General features: G+C 39.7%; 2 protein-coding genes across 2 annotated transcripts in view; both read right to left on the reverse strand.

The window, feature by feature from the left end:
• The window catches only part of SPRTN (SprT-like N-terminal domain), a 181,358-nt gene that overhangs the window by 89,122 nt on the left and 67,318 nt on the right, over positions 1-24,918 (reverse strand). The gene's annotated exons all lie outside the window — the stretch shown is intronic.
• On the reverse strand, positions 1,279-21,711 carry TSNAX (translin associated factor X). Its single transcript, XM_065730484.1, has 6 exons — positions 21,656-21,711; positions 19,906-20,013; positions 17,732-17,846; positions 16,071-16,201; positions 4,668-4,795; positions 1,279-3,054 (listed from the first exon to the last, which is right to left on the reverse strand). Exons 1-6 carry the CDS (start codon positions 21,669-21,671, stop codon positions 2,680-2,682), a joined length of 873 nt encoding a protein of 290 aa, XP_065586556.1. The 5' UTR covers positions 21,672-21,711; the 3' UTR covers positions 1,279-2,679.

Raw genomic sequence — 24,918 nt, forward strand, 5'->3', positions numbered from 1 at the left:
GAAGCTTCTCTTACATAACTTCACTGCAGTTCTGGAAAGCTAAGTGTGGTTGGATCTATTTTCCTCTCTGCAAATTAGTAGCCAGGACAAAAGTCAAGCATGAAGAAATATCACCTCTGAGAAAGATTTTAGAAAGGCAGATGGTTTTTAGCACACAGAGCTGCCCTCGTGAAACATCTGCTATGACACAGTCCTGTTCTGGCTGTAGACCAAGCATATCAATGGCTCCACAGAGCAATGAGATAAGAAATGGGAAAATTGCCACTGCTTGTTTAGCAGCTTGTTTTGCTGATAAATGTCTGTCACTTTTCAAATAACTACAGTCTCATTGTTTTTTTGGGGAAAATATTTCCTTGAGCAGGAGGTTTGCAGGCCACTAGCTATTTCCCATCTGTGCTGTTGCCCTAATACACCATACATACACTTTACTCCCTATTAGGGAGTATTATAGTTTCTGATTATAAACAGGCAGCTCAAAACAATTTAGAAATCTCATCTGCTATTCAGAGGTTCTCGAGGCTTACTGAAATTTTAAGTTTGAAATTAGAATCAACACACTCTTTGAAGAAACCTCTAAATTCTGCTAGAAAAAAATCCACTATTTTTCATACATCTGTAATTTCAAAATCATGAATGGCTGTATGAGAGCAACGGTTGTTTGGCTGAAGCAGTGCCCACTGTGTGCTCATTCTGTGGCAGGCTCTCAGTGTCACTCATCTCATCCCTTTTCAAACTGTGCCATGAAAACGTTCAGCTTCTGCCCAACAGCTGCTGGGACAGACAACATGCAGCCTTCCTTTTAGTATCAGACAATACATCTAATAACAATACGATAAGCTTTCGCCTCACACGTATCCTCCTGCAATCACCTGCAGTAAGTTTAGCAGTACCAAAAGACACAGCACTACTCTCACACCTGCTTCAAGTGAAATACTAGATATATAACTCACCTTAACAAAAAAATTTACAAGGGATTCCTTATGAATAGGCTTTACTTTCCTTTCTTACTCCTCCTTACCAAAAAAAAAAAAGAGAAAAACAATGAGAATATATATATATGTACCGTTGCAAATTTATACCAGCAATAAACTTGTTCTGCCATCTGAATCCTCTGCCTTTGTTGTTATTTTAAACTCAAGAGGATCACATGAAGTTTCAAACCTAGCTACTTATTAGACTTCCCTGTACTAAACTGAGAAAGTAGTTCTGCAGGGGAGACTCACACCTTTATTTACCTCTAGGACTGAACAGCAAAAAAACCCAACATCACAGGCAGTGTCTGCTTTCAGAATTTATTATTTAAAAAAGAAAAACAAGTAATAATAGGGAAAAAAAAGCACCCACCACATATTGCTTTATGTGGAAACTATAGAAAAATGTGACAGAAATGTATTTACCCATTCCTGTCCATGTATCAGACGATCCGTGCTACTCAGGACATGCTCGTGGGAAAAATATTGGCACTATCGCAGCATATGGAAGTGGAAATAAAAAACATGCAGTATTTTCAATTGCAGTTGGGAGGCCTATTTCCTGGAGTCTAAAGATCATGTTGTTTTATCTGTTTTCCTTTAGCATAATGTACATTATCAGACTTCCATAACTTCAGACACCGGCAGAAAGCCCTGATTTTTTGCCAGCGGTGACATACCCACCTCAAAGATAAACCTGGAAGTCAGAATGTCTGCCTTATTTCTGTTTGCAATTTCCTTTCCATAGGAACATGCACATGATATAGTTCCTGCTAACAGATATTTAAAGCTTGGCTGGCCCTTTCTATACTCATACCAGCTCAGCCCCACTGGAGGTCCTCAGGGCAGCACAGAGAACAGACATCTAAGACAAAGCCTCATTTGTTTTGGCCAAGAAGAACTTGCCTTAACCAATTGCTGCATGTTAAGCATATTTGGTAGGTCTTCCTTCTGCTTTTGTCTACAAAAAATGGCAAATTCTGCATTAAACGCGTTACCAAAATGTAAACCATTAATTTCCACATTTTTAAATGATTTTCTAATCCATATCAAAATATCTGAAGAATCTGTGTAACTTAAATAGAGCTCAATTTTAACAGAGCCCCAAAATAACAGTAATACACGCTTGGTGCAATTAGCCTCATTAGCAGCTGCAGAAAAGTTTCCTTTGCTTCAGTTTCATGTTTAAAAGCATTAATATGGCACCTTTACAAGACCACTTCAGCTTCGAGTTGAAGGTTGAACTTTCACACATATAGCTGCATTATTTTAGATACAACATGAAGATAGAACCCAAATGCTCAGAAAATAAGGCTCAGCAAAAACCTATGGACAGTGCTGAGCAAGCATCACCCTAACTACTTTTTCCACTGCTAATCAGTGATACCAGAAACCACACCTGTTTGGGGTGACCAAAACTACTGAGAGTCACCTGTGCAAAGCACAGTGGAACATTTGGTCATTCTGAAAGAGGATACAACAGAGCAATACAGGAAACTCCATGCCGAGAGGACAAAGTCAAACATTTGTTCTCTTGCACACCATAAAAAGTATTTTTGGTAACAAATTACTATCGCAAACAATTTTCTCATAGATAAAACTGAAAATGTTTCTACCTAAAAAGCTTTGAGAGGATCAAAATCCTAAAAATCACAACGAACAAGATTTTTCTGTGCAAGTCCTTCTTGGCTGTGACAGTCTCCTTAATTTAAGAAAGGCCCTCTTCTTGGTCAATCAATTCTGTTTTGGTGGAGAACACATCAGCCAACATGTGCTTTGGGATTTCAGACCCCCGTACTTTCAACGTGTAGCAGGCATTCTCTACTTTTGCCAGACTCTGTTTCAGAGTGTACAGTTTCTTCGATACTTCGTAAGGTCCAGTGTTGCCAATGAAAGTAAAACCATCATAAATCTGACGTAAGAACTGGCTCAGTTCAAAAGGTGTGTCGATGTCACCGTTTCCAACACTGCTGATGCACAGTCGCATCAGCTCTCCAGTTAGATCAGCCACGCCCAGCAGGTAATCTACAGGTGTCACCCTCAGGCTCCAAGTGTGTGGCTGTTTATCCTGGGAATTGGAGGTCTGAGGACAGAACAGAGCAAAGTCCATTACAGAATATTATAGAAAAGACAGTCTAAAATGGTTCAAATGCACACTACTTTCCCTAACACACTGTAAAGCAATATGAGTTACAAACCTTCTAGTACACAGCACTTCCACTGGTTGACATCGGAAGTACCATTTACCAATACTTCCTCCAGCATGCTCTAAGATATGAAAGCATCCATTCCTTCGAGATGCGATTTCCTCTCTGAAAAGCATGATCAACACATCATGCTTCCACCACATTTATTTGCAAACAGAAACAACATTTTTGTACCAACATCTATTTCCATTTGCCTTTTTTTTTTTTTTGGCTTTCAGATTTCAATCTGGTGGATTTAAATGTTGAATGAATAATCTTGTCCAAAGACACACAAAGGTTCAAGAATCACTAACAGTCTGGATTATAAAAACATGTCACATCATTTTGTAACAACATCTTGAATTTCAAAATGTTTTCTAGAAGAAGCTGACAGGTGTATTTCTCTCAGATCTGTTTTTTATATCCATTGAATTCATCAAAATATCTAAATAAATAGTCATGAAAAAAATCATCACAAGTTACAAATTTGCTCTCCAAGCTACAACTCTTTTGATTTACAAAATACTTGTGATCTGGGAGACAGCACAGGTGTGTTTCTATCCCCTTGTTCCCGTAAGGGAACACCCACTCCAAAATCACCAATCCAGTCTGAGGTGTGCATCAGTAACTTCAAAAGTAGGGAAAATAAACATGCTACTATAGGTAAGAAAAAGTGAACTTAAGCTGAAAATCTGGCTTCTTTACAAATATCTTACTAAAAGCGTGAAGAAAGGGGAAAAAAAAGTGCTGTAGAACAGAATCTCTTCAACAGAAGCAGCCTCTAAAGCACTTGTGCTGTGTGCTACTGTACACTGCATGTGCACTCCATGACCACTTCTGAACCTTAACACTGTCACCTTCTGAGCCCCACCAACAAAATGTACCCAGTTTACTGTGGTCACTGGCAGCAGTGTCTGTGCAAATAATTCTGTGTAGGGAAGGGTAAAGGTATGGCCACGTCAAGAAACAGCAGATACAATATGAGGGCTAAGGTACAAGAGTACATGAGTTTGTTCTCCGAGAACATCAAGAGCAACTCTAGGAATGTTTTACAAATTACCAAGCTAAAACATATAATTACGTTAACAGAAGCTAAACAGAGTGCGTCCCATGATAAGCTTAGTATGAGGTAGGAAGATTTGATTTTGTTTCAAATTCTTCAGTCTCCTTCAACTTTTGCTACACAACTACATACTGGTAGACATGATTACAGACCTTAAAAATTCCTCTCCAATATTTGTTTCCCAGGATTTTACAATCCCACATCCTTCTCCCTTCAAGAAGGTGTTCATTTTGCCCTAAAGGTGATGTGAGATGAATAGACTTGCATCCCACTACTTAGTTTACTACTTGTCAGAATAAAAAGCATGTTTTGAATCACTGAGTCAAAGCTCACATCTAATACTGTCCACTAACTGGACATACTTAATCAAATGCCAAAAGTATGACTAAGCTCACTTGCTGTGTTACCATTCCAGAAAGATATTTGTCATACGAGAAAAACTTTTACCATGTTTGTTGTTTCTTCTCTGTCTTCTGCTGTAAATATTAGTTGTTTGTTGATCTCTTCAATACTAATTAAAGATCGTGTTTTGATAAAATACTGAAAGGAAACTGCTTCAATATATTCCTGAAGTCCTGCAAAAATATAAAACAAAACAACAATACAAGCATTAAGCAAATGATAGGAACTTTACAGCAATGACCCATGCTTGCTTTCTTTTTTATAGAAAACTTGCATGTGAGACTATTTTAACGTTACTAGCAGAAAGTGAAAACCATAACCCAGAAATAACACTGAAAAGTTATTTAACATAGCACACTTTTGACGTGCCAAGACCAAAAGCACAGCAGATCAACATTTTCAAGTTTTCACTCCAAGTGCATTTTTCATTCAGATCCTTCAGTGTATGAGCAGCAAGTATCATGCTACTCACTCCCAGAAATATCCTGAGAAGCTGCTCCGCAAAGAAAGCTTCTAAAGCATTGCATTTGTATGATGGAGAGTGCAGAGTATTTCAAGAGGTCAAAGACATGGGTCACAAAGCAAAAAAAACCAAAAAAAAAAAACCTGCAGATAAATCAAAAGCAAGGCAGATGATCCACAAAATATATAGGTAACGTTTTCTTTAATTCACACTATTAGCAATAGAAAATACTTGTTTAATACTTCATTTCCCATTTCTTTGTTTTTTAGGTATTAGTGAATAGGTTCCTTAAAACACACAGACTAGGTGAAATTCATACTCAGGACAATGCATGTGTTCTTACAGATAACTCCAGACCAAAAACTAGTAACAGTAATCATAATAAACCAGACAAAGCTGCAATGTTTGGGAAGACGAATACAATGAAGGACAGCCCTACCCTCAAGAACTTACACTCTGAAAATAAGGCACACAGGAAGAGCAAAAGGTGTGCCCATAAGGAAATAAAAGGCAGGATAACAAACACAGCTTGTACCAGATTTATATGCCATCTGCAGCCACCTGTCACAATTACCTCTCACTATATACTCAGCAGATGGATATTTTCTGTATGCGTTACTAGCAAAAGTGGGATCAAAATACAGCTTGAATGTTGAGACAGTGATTCATGGGTTCTGTTAACTTTCCCTTACATGTAGAGGGCAAATTTGGGGGAAGAATGTGGGAAAAGCTCCTGAGCACAAAACTGAAGTTGGCACTGTTGGTGGAAAAATAAAGGCAAACATGAATCTGGAGCAAACAGCCACGGCGGGACTAAGCTCAAAAGTTTTGAAGACAAAAACAATACACATGTATCTGACCAAGGGGCAGAGAGAGAGCCAAAAGAGGAAGTTAAAGGAACAGGCTGTAACATGATAGATCTTAGCAGAAGAACACTTCTGAACAGTTTTAAGGAGATGGTTTCACTTTGAGAGAAGCAAAGAGGTGACGCTGCTGTAACTTGTTGAAAAAAGGGCCATGACTAGACAACAGCTTTGCCAATATGTCAAGTAAATTAAAAAATGGAGGTACCCAGGTAACTAGAAGTAGAATTTTGTTTCCAGTAGAATAATTTTACAAACCCCAGCTGACCTCTACAGGGCCAGAATCTCAGCCTATAGATATATCCAGGAAGCAGAAAATTTAGGTTTCATCCAGATCAAAGAGAAAGCCTAAATCAATAACAAAGAAACACAGACTTGAGTAAAGCGGAAATATCCCCAGAAAACTAGAGGAGACCTCAATGGAAAATGCTTTTCATGTTACAATCACTAAAGCTTAATGAATGACCTGCATTTTTTCCTTTGAAATATGAATTTGCAAGGTGAGTGAACGCAATTCAGAAATGCAGTTCTGTTTGCACCCTTTATGCTTCTGTACAGCAATAGCTTGAAAAGCAGAATAAAATCCAGCAACCTGAGCCACACTCATTTCTTGAGCACAGGGTGTGGCACAGCCAACTAAATGCATTAGTTCAATCAACTGAGTTTGGGTAGAAGTGTGACTTCTGTGTGACTTCTGTGTGTGGGCAGAAGTCACACAGGAATAATAGAGAAAAGCTACTTGGGATCTTCTAAAATGAGTAAGTTCAGAAGCTGCAGAGAGGAAGGTTTCACCACCCCTTCTTCTCCCAACTCACTCTGGTGGTGTAATACAACCAGTAATTCATTATGACATTTTGGCTTTTTTCTGTGGAAAAGCTTTAAGTTACAAAACACCACAGCAATTAAAATCACCTATGAGAATCTGCAATCTGTGGAGATGACTACAAGATATGAAGAATCAATCTGGCACTTAACCCACATTCTCAAAGAAATCAAATCAGCTCTCAGACTTTCGAATATACAGTTTTCTTAACCTCAATTCCCAGCTTCAACTCATTCCACTTTAACTCCTCCACACACATTTTGTCATTTTCCAGGATAAGAGTTTGGTTCCTCCTTTCATTTATATATTTACACGTATTCATTTTCCTTTCTCCATACACATTCACACACAAACAGACACGCATTTTTACCTCCTCCATTCCTATCCAAGTTGACTCATTCCACTGTTGTCCTCCCTCTTCTTTAATGCCACTATATGAATACTGTACACATAATCTGGTTTGTCCCTTCACCTTGCACAGTTTGGGAACCTACCTCATGGTATTTCCAAGTTCACAAAACCTTATTTGACACTGTTACCATCACAAATAGACTGGTAGCAACTCCTCTGCAAAAATACTGGTATTTTAAGTCCTTCCAAAAGTAGCTGCAGCATAACCTTTCAGCGACCCAAGACCTTGAAAGAAGGTGTTTTTTTATGCAGGTAGAAGGATGTTTGAATATGTTATGTTTCAGCTTAATGGAAGGACATCCGCTATTTTCAGCAAATAATCCCCAAGGTGAAAAGCTCCATCTCATTTCACTACACTATCCAACAGTACCTCTCCCCTTATGCTTTTATTTTGGATTTATTCCAAAATTGGATTATTTACAGATTGAGCTGCCAGTAATAGTTTGTAAAACTGTTTTTATGCTTTTTTTTTTTCCTAGAACACACATAGGAAATCCCAAATAAAAGCACTGCATTACCTCCACCAGTGTTCCATAAAACTACAGAGGTGAAGCTACAGAAAGGTTAAATATTTTGATATTTTATTAAATTTGCACATTATTACACTGAGGTATCCTCTCAGCACACATCTGTTTAGCGGGAGATTTGTGCCTAAAAGTTAGTGCATTTTTTTTCCAGATAAATCATCTGACAATAAAGCGACCCTTCTCTGGGTATACAGACTCTGAGAAATAATATTCAAGCAGTTTCTCTAAAACAACTACAAAAAAACCCACAAACAACTAGTATTGCACTAGCAAGGAATCAGGTCTCTTCAAACATTCCATTCACTTGAGCACTCCCTCCCTCCAAGAGTCAAATGAGCATGTAACAGGTAGGAAAAGATGGCTCTATTTCAAAACTGGGTAAACAGGTCCTTAACTGAAGGAGTCAGATTAGGGTAAATACAATCTAATTCTACCTAAGATGTATATGCACGCATACACTGAAATGACAGATCTAACAAGGGGAAAGCTTCATCTTAACATTTAATTTACTGGACTTTTTCATTTAAGTATTAGTTCAACACTTAAAAATGGACAACAACAGTTACAGTAATCTTCTTCCAGCATCATGGACACAGAACATTATTTACAGGACAGGTTGCACGAAACTACCCAATTGCAAATTCATCATCAAATCAAAACAACACAGCCACAGCCCTACCTTATCACACTTAGTCTACTAAGTGACCTTCTCTTAAAAATAAGAAAAAAAGGTCACATTCTTGTGGAAAACCTGAACTGAAAAAGGAACAAAGATAACTGGAGAGCTTCTGTCAGTGAACTCTGCAGAACGTGAGGAAGATGGTAGAATTGTAAGAACTCCCTTCTGCAAGCCTGTTGATCATTGAGAACTGGTAAAATAAGGAAATGAACCAAGTACATCAACTGAAACAAGTACAAGCAATGAATTTAAACCTATGAACAAACTAATTATAACTGAAACATAAATAATCATACTTCAGCATTAGCATCCTATAAAAATGAAACTGACAACTCACACCTCACTCATTTGAATCTAAGTTTTCTACAGATGTAGCAACAATTCTCTAAATCTACAGTTCTTTCCATCCAGAAATGGTAATAACTGAAGTAATGAAACTAAAATTGAGGTTGTGAAACAATCCAACAGCTGCTTAGATGGTTGTATGAAGTCAAAGGTTAGTTTTATAATGGCTTTCAGAAAGAATCTAAAGCTAGCTATAAAGCCAGCTATACTCAGAGACATTCACCATCTAGATACTGCTGTGAAAAAGGCTTGAAATTATTCAGCTGAAGAACAGATTTTATACAGTGGGGATAACTCACAAATACAATTAAAAGCACGGGAGCTCATGTCCATAAAAGCTTATAAATTTGGGGAAAAAAATCTGCTATTTCTATTCACTGAGTTAATACTTTAAATGTGGAGCCATGCCTATGTATGTATGCTGTGTAGAGCTATGTGCAGTCTCTGAATTTTAAAGGGAACTGAGGAAGACAAAAACACAGCTGAATCTATTTCCACATAAACAAACTGCTCCATTTTAACAATTTGGTTTTGAAATGGCTTTGGCAATCAGTGCAAGCCTATATGGGAATATCTGTCAGAGAAAGATACTGTATGTGTTCTATTAGTAATCAGTTCAAGGCAGTACCTGAAAGCAGAACTTACATTGCATCTAGCAGTGATTCATCTAAGCTGGTTTAGTCAAATCAATAATTGAAGTGGTGAAAATATCTCTTATTAAGTCTTGAATGCTTTATTGTTTAGTCAATTGCTGCTTGGCACATCCATGACCATCCTGAAGCTCTGCTCCTTTCCAGCTGTATGTGTAAGTGATACATTTTCAGATGCTGAAGCAGTGGCATTGACTGCACTTGGCTGAAAGCTGCATACGCGCCACAGGTAGGGGAAAGGTAAACCAGAGGTTTGTCTGTGTTCCTCAAAACTAAAGAAATAAACACAGGCTCCCTACTGAACAGGCACAAGTGGCCATAAGAGTTAAATTATTTCTCAAACAGACACAAAAGCCCTGCAGAGAACTGCAGGGAATTTTATTCTCATCATAGAGAACAATTTAACTGAGCCTTTTACGTTATTACTTTTAGCAACAAAAGTACATATAAACAACAGTTTTCTTGTGGATGACATTGTGGATGAGAAGTACACAACCTTTTATTTTGATCCCACTTGAAGATCTGAGGGATGTATCACAGTTACTTGCTGAAATCAACACAGTTACCATACTGATTTTTCACTTTCCTTGGAAGAATCTAGAAAATTGTTGGGAGCTAGAAATAGTCCAGGGTAGTAAAATATAACATGCTGAAGATAGCGAGTTTCAAACAAGCAATTCACTTACTGAAAATCAGTTTGATAGTCTGTTGGCACACTTGGCAGTGCAAGAACAGAGAAATGCACAAAGTAAGAAAACAGAAATTAACAAAACTATATCTGATAAATATTGACCTCCTCACTGCAAATGCCATTAATTTTTCAGTATAATCAGGAAGCCTTGTTTCCACTTCTGGTGTTTTACCTCTCACCCACAACAGCAAAGAGATGAACCTAATTCTTTAGCTACATCCTGTTCCTGTGCTATTATGTTTTCCCACCATCTTGCAGAAATCTGATTGCTTCCTCCATGGACAGCTTTCCTTTCAAGTTTTAGGTGTATGAAAGTCTTTGCCTGGGTGATGTGATTACAATTCATGATACCCTTCCTTAAGCAGTAAAAAGCTTTTCCTTTGTATGTCACCTATTATATTACAGTTTTTAAACTGGAAGACCAAATAAAAAATTCTTTTTCAAAGGTGCGTAATTATTCTTAACCTAAGCTTTTAGAAATACATACATAGGAAAAGGTAGTACAGCCATGCATACTTCATCCACTTGAACAACACAATTTATTGCAGCACAGTAACACTCTTGAAGTGACTTCAGAAGGCATAAGGTAAGGACACAAATCAGCTATATTCTATCATTCTCTCAGAACACAAACAGTGCCTGCCTAAGATAAATGGACTGCGTCAATGCTGAACTTTTACACAGAATTTCCCTCATCAGCATCAGCAGAAGCAGTCACAGAGCAGTAGTTTTGACAAGGTGCTGACATTTTACAGCCTCATCATCTAATCCCATTCAGAGCAAGTGCAGACATGATAAAGAGCTAATGAGCTCCTCTGTGCAACCCATTCCATTCACCGTTACTGCTAGTACTGACACACAGCAAACAGAAAGGTCAGCCAACAGTGCTCCGGTTACATCTGTTATCATCAGTCTACACTGTATTAGCAAAGAAGCCCCAAAAGAAATATGGGTTCCTTATTCCATATGAAGAGCTACATGCAGTTATCAGCTGCGAAGATAATGCCATACCTATACTTGTCCCTCGCAGCCCTCACTGTAAAGACACCTACACGTAGCTTATGTGATTGCTCTTAAGAGCTTGCTCAGGCAAAGGTTTCCTATAGGAAATGGTTTATCACTTCAACAGCCTTCCAATTCCCACATGTCCCCATCCCATATTAGGGGACAAAAACTGAGCAAGGCTAGCTTCAATCAGTGAGCAATTCCATTTAATAAGCCATGTTAGAAAGGTGCTCCATCCATCCCCACCTGACACTGTCCCACCGTAGACTCTTCATTCCCCTCCACATTACACAAGTTCCACATTTATGCAGAGTAGATGCAGATCATACTTGCAATACTTACATAAGTCCTAAAATGTTACAGAGCATACTCTGTTTTTAAGGTTCATACAGCTTCTTCCTGTACATCGCTGGTATTTTACGGTAATATTTTGGAGCTTTTCATAAATAACATAACACTACACATATAAAATCCTGAAAAGTTTCTTCACTTCATAAATTTATAAACCCTCAGTCCTTTTCTTGCACAGCATCTCTCAAGAATTTTAAAGAAACAGTACACATTTCCTCACAGGATATATAAGGTATACACTGCAAACTGGGGCAAAGAGCAGGAATTCTATATTACAAATAGTAAAGCTTTAAAAATATCAACAAAGCCGAACATCCTAACATAACAAATGAAGAGCTCCACATTAAAAAAAGACTTCATTATTTCAGTATCTCTTTGTTTGCTTGTTTAATCATCCCCTGGGACAATCTGTACTGTTAAGAAACGTGTAGAAAACAGTCATCAGTTTTTGTTGTTGTTCAATTAGTGCTATACTCAGTGTTTGAGCTCATGCAAGTGTCCTTTGGGGAAACGTCCTGCGTGCCATTAGCACTAATCTTAATGAGGGAAAGCATGAAACTCCTTTAGTGCTCTGCCAGAATTGTTTTATCTTCAAGTCAAAAGAACAACTGTTTGGAGTAACCCCAAAAAAAGCATTTAACAATTACAAGTGGCAAACAATATTCCAAAGCATTATACTCATAGCACTATTCTATTTATAGGCGAATAGTTATTATACTGAATAAAATATGCATTAGGCAGCTTTATGATGCAGACAGTCGCGACTCCCCAGCTGAGGCTGCTACGGCAGTTTCCATTACGAGCCCAGTTTTGATCCCTTTTACTCGGAGAGACATAGGGTGGGGAACAGAAGGATGTTTCATGTTTGGTTTCAAGACAAAAGAGAATATTTTTAGGAAGTTTGAGGTTAATTGGACATGCTGCTTTTGAGATATGGGACACAGGCTTTTTTTTTTTTTCTTCCAAAAAGAATAAAGAAACAACACTTTAATTGCAATGTTTTTGTTTATGAAAAACCTTTTAACAAATTCTCCAGAATTTCTTAAGAACACAAAATCAGATTTGAAAACTAAGAGAAAGTCAAGACTTACAGCTCAAGGAAATACCTAAACAATCTAGCACTTTTCCTAGCTACATTTGTTTTCAGAAAGGCAGGCAAACTTTTCCACTGTGAAAAAAGCAAGGCAACAATTAAAAATCACTAGATTTAAAAACAAAACCAAAAGAAACATTCTTAACTCTTATCACTGTTTTCCTTTACAATTACAGTATTTCATAAACAGTAGGGTCAGGGGGAATAAAGCTTTGGTTGCAGTTGTTTGTTATCTAATTGTTCCTTCAATCCTCATGTCCCTAGGTTTTCTATCTCGGCCTCATGATCCTGAGAGCAACCATCTTCACATCTGTCACCCTGATCCCAGTGTCAGCTGCATTATACCAGTCTTTATTACTTGTCAGAGATACAAGCTCATATAATCAATGCCTAAAAGCAATCTCTGTCTTCTCAGTGACACACGTATATTCTAACATGCTCCCTTACAAAATATTCATGACTGGTACCAGTCAACACAAACTCCACCCACCAAGGCAAGAGCCAAAATTTAAGTACTGACTTCTTACGTAGGCAGATAGTGACAGAACAAGGGGAAATGGTTTAAAAGTAAAAGAGGGAAGATTTAGATTTCATATGAGGTGGAAATTTTTTATTCAGAGAGCTGTGAAGCCCTGGCACACACTACCCAGAGAAGCTGTGGATGGTTCATCCTTGAAGGCATTCGAGGCCAGGTTGGATGGGCAGCCCGATCTGATGCATAGCATCCCTGCCCATGACGTGGGGTTGGAACTGGATGATCTTTAAGGTCCCTTCCAACCCAAGCCATTCTATGATGCAGTAGACCGTGCAGAGGACTTACAAAAATGGAATGAAGGTCGCTGTATCTCAGCTGAATTTTATACACAGCCTTTTTAATGAGGAAAGAACTACCTAATTGCAGAAACAAATGGGAGATCTCTGGGCTAAGTAGTATTATACAACTGAGGAGATTCCAGGCTTGCCACTGACTCAGGATTTCTAAAGACAGGACAAAGGTGAAAGCACAACCGTTTCCAATTCTAACTCAAGCAATCCTACTTCAATCAACAACAACCTATTAAGGGTTGGAAAAATGCAATGGGAGGGCTGAATTTTTATATCTTCTATGTTAGTCCACAAAATTGCTAAATTTTAGGCATTTGTCTGTGTACCTGCAAAAGAAAAGGTGGACACCAAAGCCTACTTCTATTCTTCTACTCCCCCTCATTATCTAGCACTCCAATACCTTTTTGCCTTCCCTTTTGTTTCTGAAACCTACAGAAGTCAGTAGATTCAGTCTCTTTAGTTGTCTTAAGACTACTAAGATTTTTTTTAATTCTATGAGTCTCACTTTACTGCAAGCTACGTGCAAATGTTGGAGACATACTGCATATATAAAAGCTTTGCAGCTGTGGAGGCACCATACATACACACCAGGCAACTGATTTCCCCTACTAAAAGTTTACATTCAGCCTATTCTACAGTGGACAGACATATCTCTGTCATTTTAAAAGTCTGGTATTTAAAACAGTGGTGAAAAGTTTGAGAAATGTTGAACTGCATCTGACAGGGTATTTTCAGTTATTCTGTCAAGAGCTTATTCTGGTCCATTTTGGCATTAGTAAGTATCATTATGCAAGTCACAAATCAGTGAAGGTAAATTAGCATAGCTAACTGTATAAAAGTGTTTATCAAACAAAGCAAACCTGAACAGAAGCTTGTGGAACTAGTAATAACAACCTGAAAATAAATAAAGTTTACATATCTTTCATATAAAAATCTAACTATTCAGGTTAGCAAGGAAGTATTTATTTAAAAACTAAAACCTACTTTTTTATTTTAATCAGAAGACAGAAACTCTAAGTAGAAAACTAGCAAGAGTTCATTTAGTTTATAGGACATGGGTACACATAGAATTTACCACAGGTTTCCAGATGTCTGCTCTGCAAGCATGCTCTATTACTTCTGAGATAAATGCAAGCTAACTTCACCCAAGTTTCCCCCTCAGTAAACACAGAAGTAGGTATGTCTCTTTGAACTCACCCACTCTTAGCCCCCCTCTTAAGAAAATAGGTGGAATTCATGTGAAGCAATCAACACACGGTAGCCGGTTACTCAGTAATAATTCTGTCCATGTGATAAAGCTGTTAGCCTGCAGCATGAAGTCTCACAAAGATTCACACAGCAAAAACAATGCTGTTACATACATAGCAAAGAATATTACACGAGTCACAGGCTGTCTGTGAGCTTCACAGGTTATTCAGACAATGTTTACAGGTCTTAAGGAAGCTTTCAAAAACTTTAATTCATAAAACAGAATGAAAGGATTGGATTCTCAGCATTTATAAACAAAACTGAGAATGAAAATCCAAACACTTGAACAATCACTGTTCACAGTTTGAGGTCATTTCTAGTGACAGCGTTCTGAATCTTTTTTTTTTTAATTGCCTCATTATAGTACTAAGTGACAAACAGCAGCAAGATTCACAAAGGTTGTAAAGGGTTCTCCTAAGAGTAACTGCTCAGATTTACACTGAATAACCAAATATACCACAAGCACGCTGTGGAATTGAATTACAGCCATTGAAAACTAGCATGGGAAGTTCAGGAGTGCCAAACTGAGCTTTCACTTAACGGCCAACTCACTCTTAGATGACCTTAAGTTACACATACATAAGTAAAAGTTAACCCATGCACTGTCTGTCTTGTAAATTACATCTCTTCATAGATGTATTTACCACCAGGTTATAAAAGTAAAATATCTTTTAACATTTAAATCAGGACAGCTCTCCTCTGAAGTCACTGAAAAATTCTTGCCTGAACAAAGAAAGATGCACAGGAATCCAACATGTCTATAATAAGATAGGTAAATGCAAGATAGTTCTATATCACAACGAAGATGAGAAAGAAGCAGTTACAGATTTTATCTATACATTGTCATAAACAAGGCAGAAAAATTTTAGGTACGAATCAAATTCCATAGCAAAAAAACGTTACTTGTCAGCAAAAGTGATGAAAGCACTGGCACTTAGTGGCTGAAGGATGGTAGTAAAGATTGCTATTTCACAGAGAACACCAGAAAAAGATGCAGCTGAAACATACAAACTGCATATTCCAAGTCTCGAGAAGAAAAAAACCATTAACCTATAGATTTTAATTCATTAACTTTAGGAATTTACAAAGGCAGAATTTCACAAGCTAGTTATTCCTTCTCCCTCCCTGAAGTTGCAACCCTTTCAGCTGGGGTAAGTGAATGTGTAGTACATACTCCACTCAGTCAAAGACAACTGACCAATGCATTCATTAGAACCACTCCCACCTCTAGTGTAGGTCAAGGTACAAAGTTTTCCAGTTGCAGCAAATCGTTGTTTCACAGCAACACCAACAAGGCTGATACTACAGTATCAAACTTAACCCTGATAACCACAAAGATGAATCTGAGACCTGATTTATAACCACAGAAATATGCTGTATTCTGTATGCATGCTGCATGAAGAGGAACCACTGCTAAGCAAGAAAACAAGTTTAGTGCAAAACGGCAAGCTTTTTGTATTTTAAAATAATTTACCTGGAGATATAGCTCTGTGGAACTGATACATGTCTTCTCCAATCAGCTCTTGTGCAACCTGCTTAATCTTCCGCCTCACAGCATCTAACTTGACTTCAGATTCATTTAGTACTTCTTCACCACTGGGAGCACTGAAATCATGAAGCAGAAATTGAAATAGCAGCTTTCAGAATATGAGCAGACAGTTAAAAAAATGTTACAGGTTTTCTATTACTAATACACATTCACAAACTTCAGGGAAAAAAATAAGGCAGATACTGGAATCAGAAATGGTCTAACGTTCATTGACACTTACTGTAGACTCTGAAAGAAAGATTATGCAGAATCAGCTAGCCAAACATAGTTCTGATAGCACGATATTTATTCCAGGTAATCATTTTTAACAATTGCTTGAGTAAGAACAACGAGAAATACATGCAACTGCTTCAGAAGATTATTCTGGAAAATAAGCAGTATTTGCAGAAGTTCGTAAATCTCTTTTAAAAAACCTATCAGTGTTCTATAATGCATTACAGAACACACACGAGATACACACATCTTTAGAAAGTAACTATGAACTGTGTTATGGCAGAACAACTGAAATATCTAATTTACAAACAATACAGACTTAGCATGTAACTTTAGTTTAACTGATTTCCTTTAAAACCATTCCTCCTCCAGCCTCAAATAATCTATGTGATATACTATTAGGTTTATTGGCTATATGGAGACTACATATAGACTGGTCTCAAGAAAACATTTAAAAGCAAACAGATTATGGGAAGTAAAGCCAAAATAATGGCTAAATCCAAAAGACTGCGAAATCAAAATATAGCACAGAAAGCTTCCACTCTCGCAATAACACGTGTATCTCAAAAACAGGAATCTAAAATTCAGAATAAATGGTTGTCTCATTATTGTTCTTTCCTCTTCCAGTTCCCAGTACAGCTAGCCCCTGCAGCGGGAACAGCTATTCGCAGTCAAGGTTGAGGCAGTTACTAGAATTATCGCAGTAACTCCTTAGAGAAGACTAAGTTAAAAAGAGGGCAATTTCCTAAACCCTATTTATAAATGTTACTACTATGGTAACTATAAATAGATACCACTACAACAGATGTGTGCAGGTAGAAAAGAAAAAAATAAATCTGGGAGGGAGAGCTGTTTATAGCAGTTACACGCAGGATGAGTAAATATTTTATTCAGCTGGATACACAAAGCTCTGAAGTCTCCCATCCTTTTCCTACTTTGTCTGTAGCTTTCAGCAATTGCTTGAAGGCTTAGGAGGACACGAAACACAGAGGAGTTCAAAACTTCACACACAAGTCTCTTAGACTGCAGAATGCAGTGACATGAACAACCCAGGCTGCCTCCTTTTTGCACTGATGACCGAGGGTGAGGTTACAAGAACTCAAAAGGGGAAGTAACAGCAGAGGCAACCAATCTGAAGGAAGGCTGCATGCTCTTCTCTCCCAGCTTGCTGTTAAACAATCTAATAAAATAACTAAAGAACCTCACCCAGGATCTATTAATTCTCTGACTGGTGCATGCATGCATTCAGTAGCTAGAAGATGTGTACAGGAAATTAATCTTTCTCAACAAAACATCGCAGCTATTAATCACAAACAACACTGAAAGGCAGCTTCTAGGTTTCTACAAACACTTTAATTCTCAGTGTGACTCACCTGATATACCTGTGGAGTAGAAATATTGTTCTTTTGCTTTCAATTGTTATATCACGACTGAGCTTCACAAGCCGCTCATACTTATCATGCCTGGTGTCAAGTTCCAGCTGAAATGCTGCAAGGCAATGTTAACAGAAATAAGCATGATTATCACAGTATACAGTGCAAAGGAAAAGCTGAGATCCTCTGCCACAGTAACCAGTGTGGGCCTCAGACCCATCAGCCTTTTCCCAGCGTGGGCAGTGCTCCTGCAAAGGGCATAGCTGTGGAGACCACTATTGCCCTCTGCCTGCCACAGCTACTGCACAACCCTGCAGCTCACCACTGCTTTAGACTTAAGCAAAAGTCAAGTATTTTAATATCCCTAAGAACTAGAAGTAGCAAAGCGAGACCAATTAATTAAAATTTCTGACTTACTGACATAATTTCTCTCTGCCTAATTAGGAAGAAGAGAGAATGCATATGTAGTTTTCTTAGTGAATACTGAATGTGTTCACATTCAATGTTTCACATAAAATATTAACATTTTATAGGCCATTTGTCCACTATACTAAACAATTAATAGATACTTACAAGTGTCTAAGTACATTTCCTGCATGACTATTTGAGGAGTTAAAGAAGATAACTTTAACATGCAAGAAGATGGTGAAAGTCAGCTAAGAGGTTACTTTTGTACATCTAGCAAGTGTATACCTCAGAAAAGTGTAGGAATTTATAGATGAAGTTCATATGAAGCTAAAAATCTGTATTTTTCATTGTCCTGAGATAAATAAAAATAACAAGCTTTCTCTTTTGTTTTTTATTCTTCTCAAACAAGTCACAAATGCTTCTACTGAGCTCCAAGTCTTTCACATGCATGACTGGAGAGTCTCCACCAAATTCTGTGAGTTTACTCCATCAGTGAATTATCAAAAAGAAATACTTCATAACCCTGTGGCTTATAAACACTAGGGGAATACAATCCCTGAAAAGTCAGATGTACTACACCCCTTACTCTGTTTTGAAATTAATCAAACACTGCCAATGGGATCTCACAGGAAAGGAGGGAAATAAGGATCATTTTGAAATCAGAATAACAGTATCCTCAAAAAACCCTTGAAAATACATTTGAGAGTGAAAAATTAAAGTAGAAAGTGCAATTGCACTACTCAATTCATAGTGCAAGTGTATGTACATTATTCAAGACAAAAGTGTTGGGGTCCAAGTTAAATCATCTGCCAAACTGACTTACACAGCTGTCTAAGCATCTTTTTAAAGACACCAAGGAAATTATATGGCATAGAAAGCACCAATTCTAACAGTCACCCAGCTTTTATTTCTTCATCTTCCTTAGAAACAAAAAATAATAACATGGGAGGCAGGGAAAATGTTACACCGAGATCTGATCTGTGTCGTGTATTCTTTCCTTCTTCTGTCAATTCTCCTTATATCTGACAAACATCTTTCGCTTGCCATGGCTTACCTAATGAGGGAGTTAAACTGAATTTACTAACATTTGAGTCTGACTTAAATCCTCTGAAAACAATTTTGCTTGAGGAAAGTTTACACCTGTTTATTTGAAAAAAAAACTGAAACATAAGCTAGTTTTAAAAAGGCAATCAAAACCAAGTAAGCATCTACATAAAGGCCTACATTAGTTTGTTAAACTCACATTCTTAGAAAGCACACGTACAAGCAGCTACCAATTCACAAATCCATGCATCCTGTTTTTCATTTAAGGAACTTGGTCATACATGCACCATCAGAATTATGGTCAGCAGTTATAAACCTTCCCAGCCTCCCCAAAGGCAGCCATATCCTTCTGTCACTATGGGTGAGATTTCACATCCATGCAGGTCATACATTTCTCTGCTACCAAAGGGCCAGGTCACCTTGCTTCTACCAGAACTCTTCTGCAGTTTACTTAGCATCAGGTTCAGCAGGGGAGGAAGGGGAACAGGAGGTAAAATGAAAAAGGGAGCAGATCACACGCCAGGTGCAGCCATGCCAAACCCTTCTCTCAGGCCTTGATTGCATAAACAGCAAAACAACATCTAAATGTATGAAGCACAAGTTTAACTAGTTTCAAATTTCTCCCCAGAGAAAGTTGGCTTATTCCATCACTAAATACGTAACTCCTAGCAAATTCCAGAATTCAAGCTATCTATAATCTGGCTTTCCAAATTCTTACTTACATTTAAAAGATGTCATCAAAGGAGAAGAAGGATTAACATTCTCTTTTTCCTCTCTTCTTTGACCATGAGGAAAATTATCGTGCTTTCTTTTTCTGAACCCACCTGCCCCTATTAATCAAAAATAAACACACAAAAAATATATTTAAAAATAAACTAGTTTTGCCAGGGCACGTGCAATGTCAGAATGCTGCCTTAAGAGTATTTGTGGCTCTCTTGATATTTTGCATGACAGAATGAGGTAACTTTTATTACCAGCCAATGCCATCTCCACGATACCACACTACTTGGTTCTACCACATTCTTAGTGAATACTAGGACAACTTCTACCAATTCTGATGGACGACCACAGTTGGAAGATCCAAGTTCTTTTGTCATAAGGTGTTCATATTCTTTTACGTTTCCTTTCTGTAAAGGAATAGCTGCATGGAAATTCTTGTGTGAAAAAGCACCTATAGCATTACATCACCTTTTTATTTATTTATTTTTAATATGTTTAATATTCAACTTGACAGAAAATATTAAAGCTCCTACCAGTAGTAGTTTAATGTACAACAACTGACTGTAATTTATGTCACTGTTCTTTGGTAATCAGAAAAGTACTCAAGGCATAAATTAAGCAGACTGCCGTTAGCCTGATATCCAGATTTACCTCCTGTCGTGCAGCACAACTTAGGTCCTTACTCTCCACTCACTTAAAATTTGCTACTTTTTACCCTGCAAAAGCTGTTTCCTTCAACTGGCCTTATGTGCTTTGCCACAGCATTACTCTTCAAATCCTTATTTGAGACCCATCTCTTCTGGATTGCCTTTTACCATCAACTTCTACTTGTTCCTGCTTCTTCCTTTAGTCACTCCTTCAGCTAGGAGAGCATCATCCTCACTGTAATCATGTCTCTTTGTTATCCTTGAGACCGCTACAAGCTTTGTGCTCCTAGCAGAGGCCAACACTTGGCACACTAGCATACCTTTCTGAATATGCATAGTTCTCTTTATTTCCTTAAAAGAAGAACAAAAGGAAGCTACTTAGAAGTTATAGAAGAACACTGCATTTTAAAATGTTTCCGTTTGTTTATTATTCCAAACTCAAACCAGAAGTGGGCGTAGTTACTTTCTAAAAGAGGAAACTGAATATCATTTTTTCCTTCTTTTCTGTTAGGACGTGGATTCAGGGCTTTGTTTTTCCTGTAGCACTGAGCACGTTACAAACACAAGCCTTGCAGCAGCACAGGGAATTCGGCCCTTTGCTTTGCTCCAAACGTCGGGAGCATCACAATAATTCACAAGAAAAAAAATAAATCCTTTACCCTGAAGTATGGGTAAAAGACGGAGAGAAATACAGAGAGACAAGGCTCCACCGCAAAAATAACAATGTGAACTTCAAAAAGTCACAGGAAAATAGATAGGAAAAGCGAAGGAAAGCTGCGCTGTCTGCTTTCTGGTTGGAGGGAGCCCCGCCTGGGCAGCACCCAGGCTGACGGGGAACCCTGTCAGCTTCTTCCTAGCACTTTACAGACCCAGTTACACACTCAGGTTTTTGCTGCATGCTTTTTAACAGCAGGGACGGGGACTGCTAGAGCTCGTCACAGCAGCAGCCCCAACCGAAGGGACAGCTGCGGCACCGCACGGCCGAGCCGGGCCAGGCCTCTCCCCCCCGTCCTCCCTCCCCACGCCCCTCCCGCTGCCCCGTTCCCCGCAGGCTCCACGAGCTCCGCCGGCCTGCGGGAGGCAGCGGCAGACGGCGCACCGTCACCTTCCTTGCCGCTCATCTCGCTGCTGCCGCCGCCGAGCCAGGCGTCCCCGCACGGCGAGCCGCTTCCCAGAGCGCCGCCAGGCCCCCAGGACACGGCACTGAGGTGCCCGCCAGATTGCCTAACGGCAGAGCCCGCTCCGCCGCGGCCCCCCAGCCGCGAGAAGTGAGGCGCGGCGCAGAGCCGCTGTGAGACGGGGTGCGGTACCGAGCTTGGTGACCGCCAACTAGAAACAGAGCGCGGGCCCGGACGCGATTTTGAGCAGGCACTTCTTCAGACAGACGCGCCGGGGGCCTCGCGGAGCAGGGCGGGCCGCGTGGTGCTGCACGCCGCAGGCTGCCGGTGGGGCAGGCGCTGGGCGGGGATCCTCCCGCTCTGAGTCCCCGCACACGCGGCCCGGTGGACTCCGGGACCAAAAGGCAAGAGGAGTCTGTGGCTTGCGCCCCGCTGCTAGGTGCCCGCAGCTGTTGCCTGCGTTAGCGGCTGTGCTCCAGCGGAAACCACTCCTCCGAGCGCTCCGCCTTTGCGCTCGCAGCCTGTGTGTGTGTGTGGGCTTGCGTGCGTGCCTCTCCTTCCTCCCCGCCCTTAATAATTTTTTAACCTGTTGGTGAATTGGCCAGTCCAATGTGACACTGGGAAAGCGCCTCCAGGAGTGATTATAAACATCCTGGCCATGGGAAAAGCTTCGGGTGGATCTCGCAGCGCGCCGGGAACCGAGCAGTCCCGGACACGAGATGTGAACGCTTCCGAGTCCACAAGACAGATAACAATTAAGAAGAAAAAAGCAACATTACTAGAATTGAAAAGAGCGTGCCCAGCAGGTCAAGGGAGGTGATCCTCCCCCTCTACTCCTGGTGAGGCCTCATCCGGAGTACTGTGTCCAGTTCTGGGCTCCCCGCTACGAAAAAGAGGGATCTCCTAGAAAGAGTCCAGCAGAGGGTTATGAAGATGATAAAGGGTGTGGAACACCTCCCTTGTGAGGAAAGGCTGAGAGACCTGGGTCTGTTCAGCCTTGAGAAAAGAAGAGTCGGGATCTGATCCATGTCTGTAAATATCTGAGGAGCGCGAGGCAAAGGGACAAGGCTGGACTCTTCTCAGCAGTGTGTGGTGATAGGATGAGGGGAAATGGCCACAAACTGAAGCATAGGAAGTTCTGCACAAATGTGCATGGGAACTTCTTCACAGTGAGGGTGGCAGGGCACTGGCACAGGCTGCACAGAGAAGTGATGGCATCTCCTTCTCTGGAGACATTCAAGATCCATCTGAACGCCTACCTATGCAACCTGGGCAGGGGTTTGTACTCGGTGATCTCTAGAGGTCCCTTCCAACCCCTACAATTCTGTGATTCTGTGAGAATGGGAATGTGTAAACTGCAGAACATGCAATACCAAGGTGACCATCAGAGGTGCTGAGGACATTACAAGAGAACTAATAGCTCTTGTTTGTAATAAAGTTAATTACAGAAGGGAGCCTCTGTCCTAACACTGTCCTGTTGACAGAGGAACCCCTATGCTAAGATCCAAATTACAGCATCAGGAGGATGACACATTACTTAATTCAGACAGTTTGGGAATAAAGCTTTGACAACAGCTCTAAGCAGTCTTCAGGCAGCCAGGGAGAATCACCAAACCCTCATATTGCCAAACACCTAGAACACAAGACTATCGTGCAGCATTCAGAATTATTGAGAGGCATAAAGCCTCTCTCCAATTTCCTAATCTAAGAAAACAGATGTTAATCACATTGAAAGCCAGAGTACAAAGAGGATCCCAGCAGAACTTCCTCAGGCTTGACCCACAGATTGGGATGCACAACAGCTTTGATCACTGCTCTCCCAGCTGCACAGGAGCTTCCAGCCTTCAGAGCAGCAGAATCAGAGCATGGAATGATTTGTGTCAGTGTTGACTCTGCACACATTTGTTCTCAGCCTTTGATTTTAGAAGACATAAAAAACTGTTTTTGGAAACCTTTTTTTTTTTTTTTTTAAACAGTGCTAACTCTGCATTCTCAGCAGCCATTTGGACAAAAAGCAGAACATTTTTGGTTATGCTGGTGTCTCAGGATAGTAGAAAGAGTAATGAAATTCAAGTATCTCCCATCAGTGGAAAGTTTCCAGCCAACTGTGGGAAGTGGAGGTCTGAGCTTCCACTGAGACTCAGCGACACTCTGCTCATGCCCAGAGATGCTTAACAGCTCTTGGCATTCCTCAGGAATAAGAACTGCTTTCTCCTGAGACAGCCTCTTTTAAGTGTGGCAGTGCTACTTTTCTTTAGCAACAGGCTGCTATTTGTAAAATCTATCCCTTTCTTACTGCTGATTATTAGACCTCTCTTCCTCCCCTTCTAGTGAAGAAAGAATAGCAACATTTTGGGGGAGTAAATAGTAAAAGAAAGAAGGTATGAGGGTTTAGAGTAGGGCAAGAAAAAATGCCAAACAACCTCACAGCAAACAAAGTTTTCTCAGAGACTAAAGCTGCATTTAGAAATTGCACAAGGCAGATCCTAAGACAAAGCTGGCAACAGCCATCATATGGAAAAAAAATGGGTTTTAAAACTCAGGGTTGTAAGGAAAGAGTGGACAGCATATGATCTGCGCCTTTCTAAGTGAGCAAACCAACTCAAAACAACCACTGCAGAAGGGAGGAACTTCATTCATTTTATTGCTGAGGTCTGCTACTCTTAGTAAGAACACGCATTAATAATATTCCTACACCATTTTCTGCAGGGAGGCTCTTCCTCTGCTGCAGAATTGTCAGCACAAGCCACCTTGAAATGATTTTCAAAGGAAAGAATGAGTCTTTCCTCCTCTAGGAAAGCCCAAGCCTAATACCAACTCAGCTGAGCACTGTGATGGGCAGACACAGCTGGACAGGAGCATCCTGTCATTCATCCAGCTCAAAACCATGTTTAGTGAAGCCTCTTCAACGCCTGCCACCTTAAGGAAAGGAATTGTGTGGAGGTAGGACTCAAGTGCTTTGGTAGAGCCATGAAATCACCTTATCTTCATGCCCTCAGTTGTTTCAATGTAACTCTTCGGAAACTGTTTAAAATCCGAAGTTCCAACGCAAAGTGTACAGCATGCTCTTTGTGGACACGATATGGCCTGCATAGCATCAAGGAGAAGTGCTAAATTTGTGACACCCTCCCATGTTTAAATAACTAGCCTGAGGATGACTCTTTAAGCCACTGCTAGCGCAGTAGCACTGTGAGTTGTTAAAGCTGGAGTTCTCTCTGCATATGCTATTGTTTTCCTTTTTATTTCATGA

The sequence above is a fragment of the Cyrtonyx montezumae genome, unplaced genomic scaffold (genome assembly GCF_038088225.1).
Source record: "Cyrtonyx montezumae isolate F1298 unplaced genomic scaffold, pur_monq_1.0 scaffold_0, whole genome shotgun sequence".
NCBI lineage: Eukaryota > Metazoa > Chordata > Aves > Galliformes > Odontophoridae > Cyrtonyx > Cyrtonyx montezumae.

Coding starts and splice junctions, on each gene's coding strand:
- TSNAX (XM_065730484.1), bottom strand. Junction 16,202..17,731: donor CTACTCCACAGGTATATCAG/GTGAGTCACACT, acceptor TCATGATTTCAG/TGCTCCCAGTGGTGAAGAAG. Junction 3,055..4,667: donor GAGAAGAAACAACAAACATG/GTAAAAGTTTTT, acceptor TTCTGTCCTCAG/ACCTCCAATTCCCAGGATAA.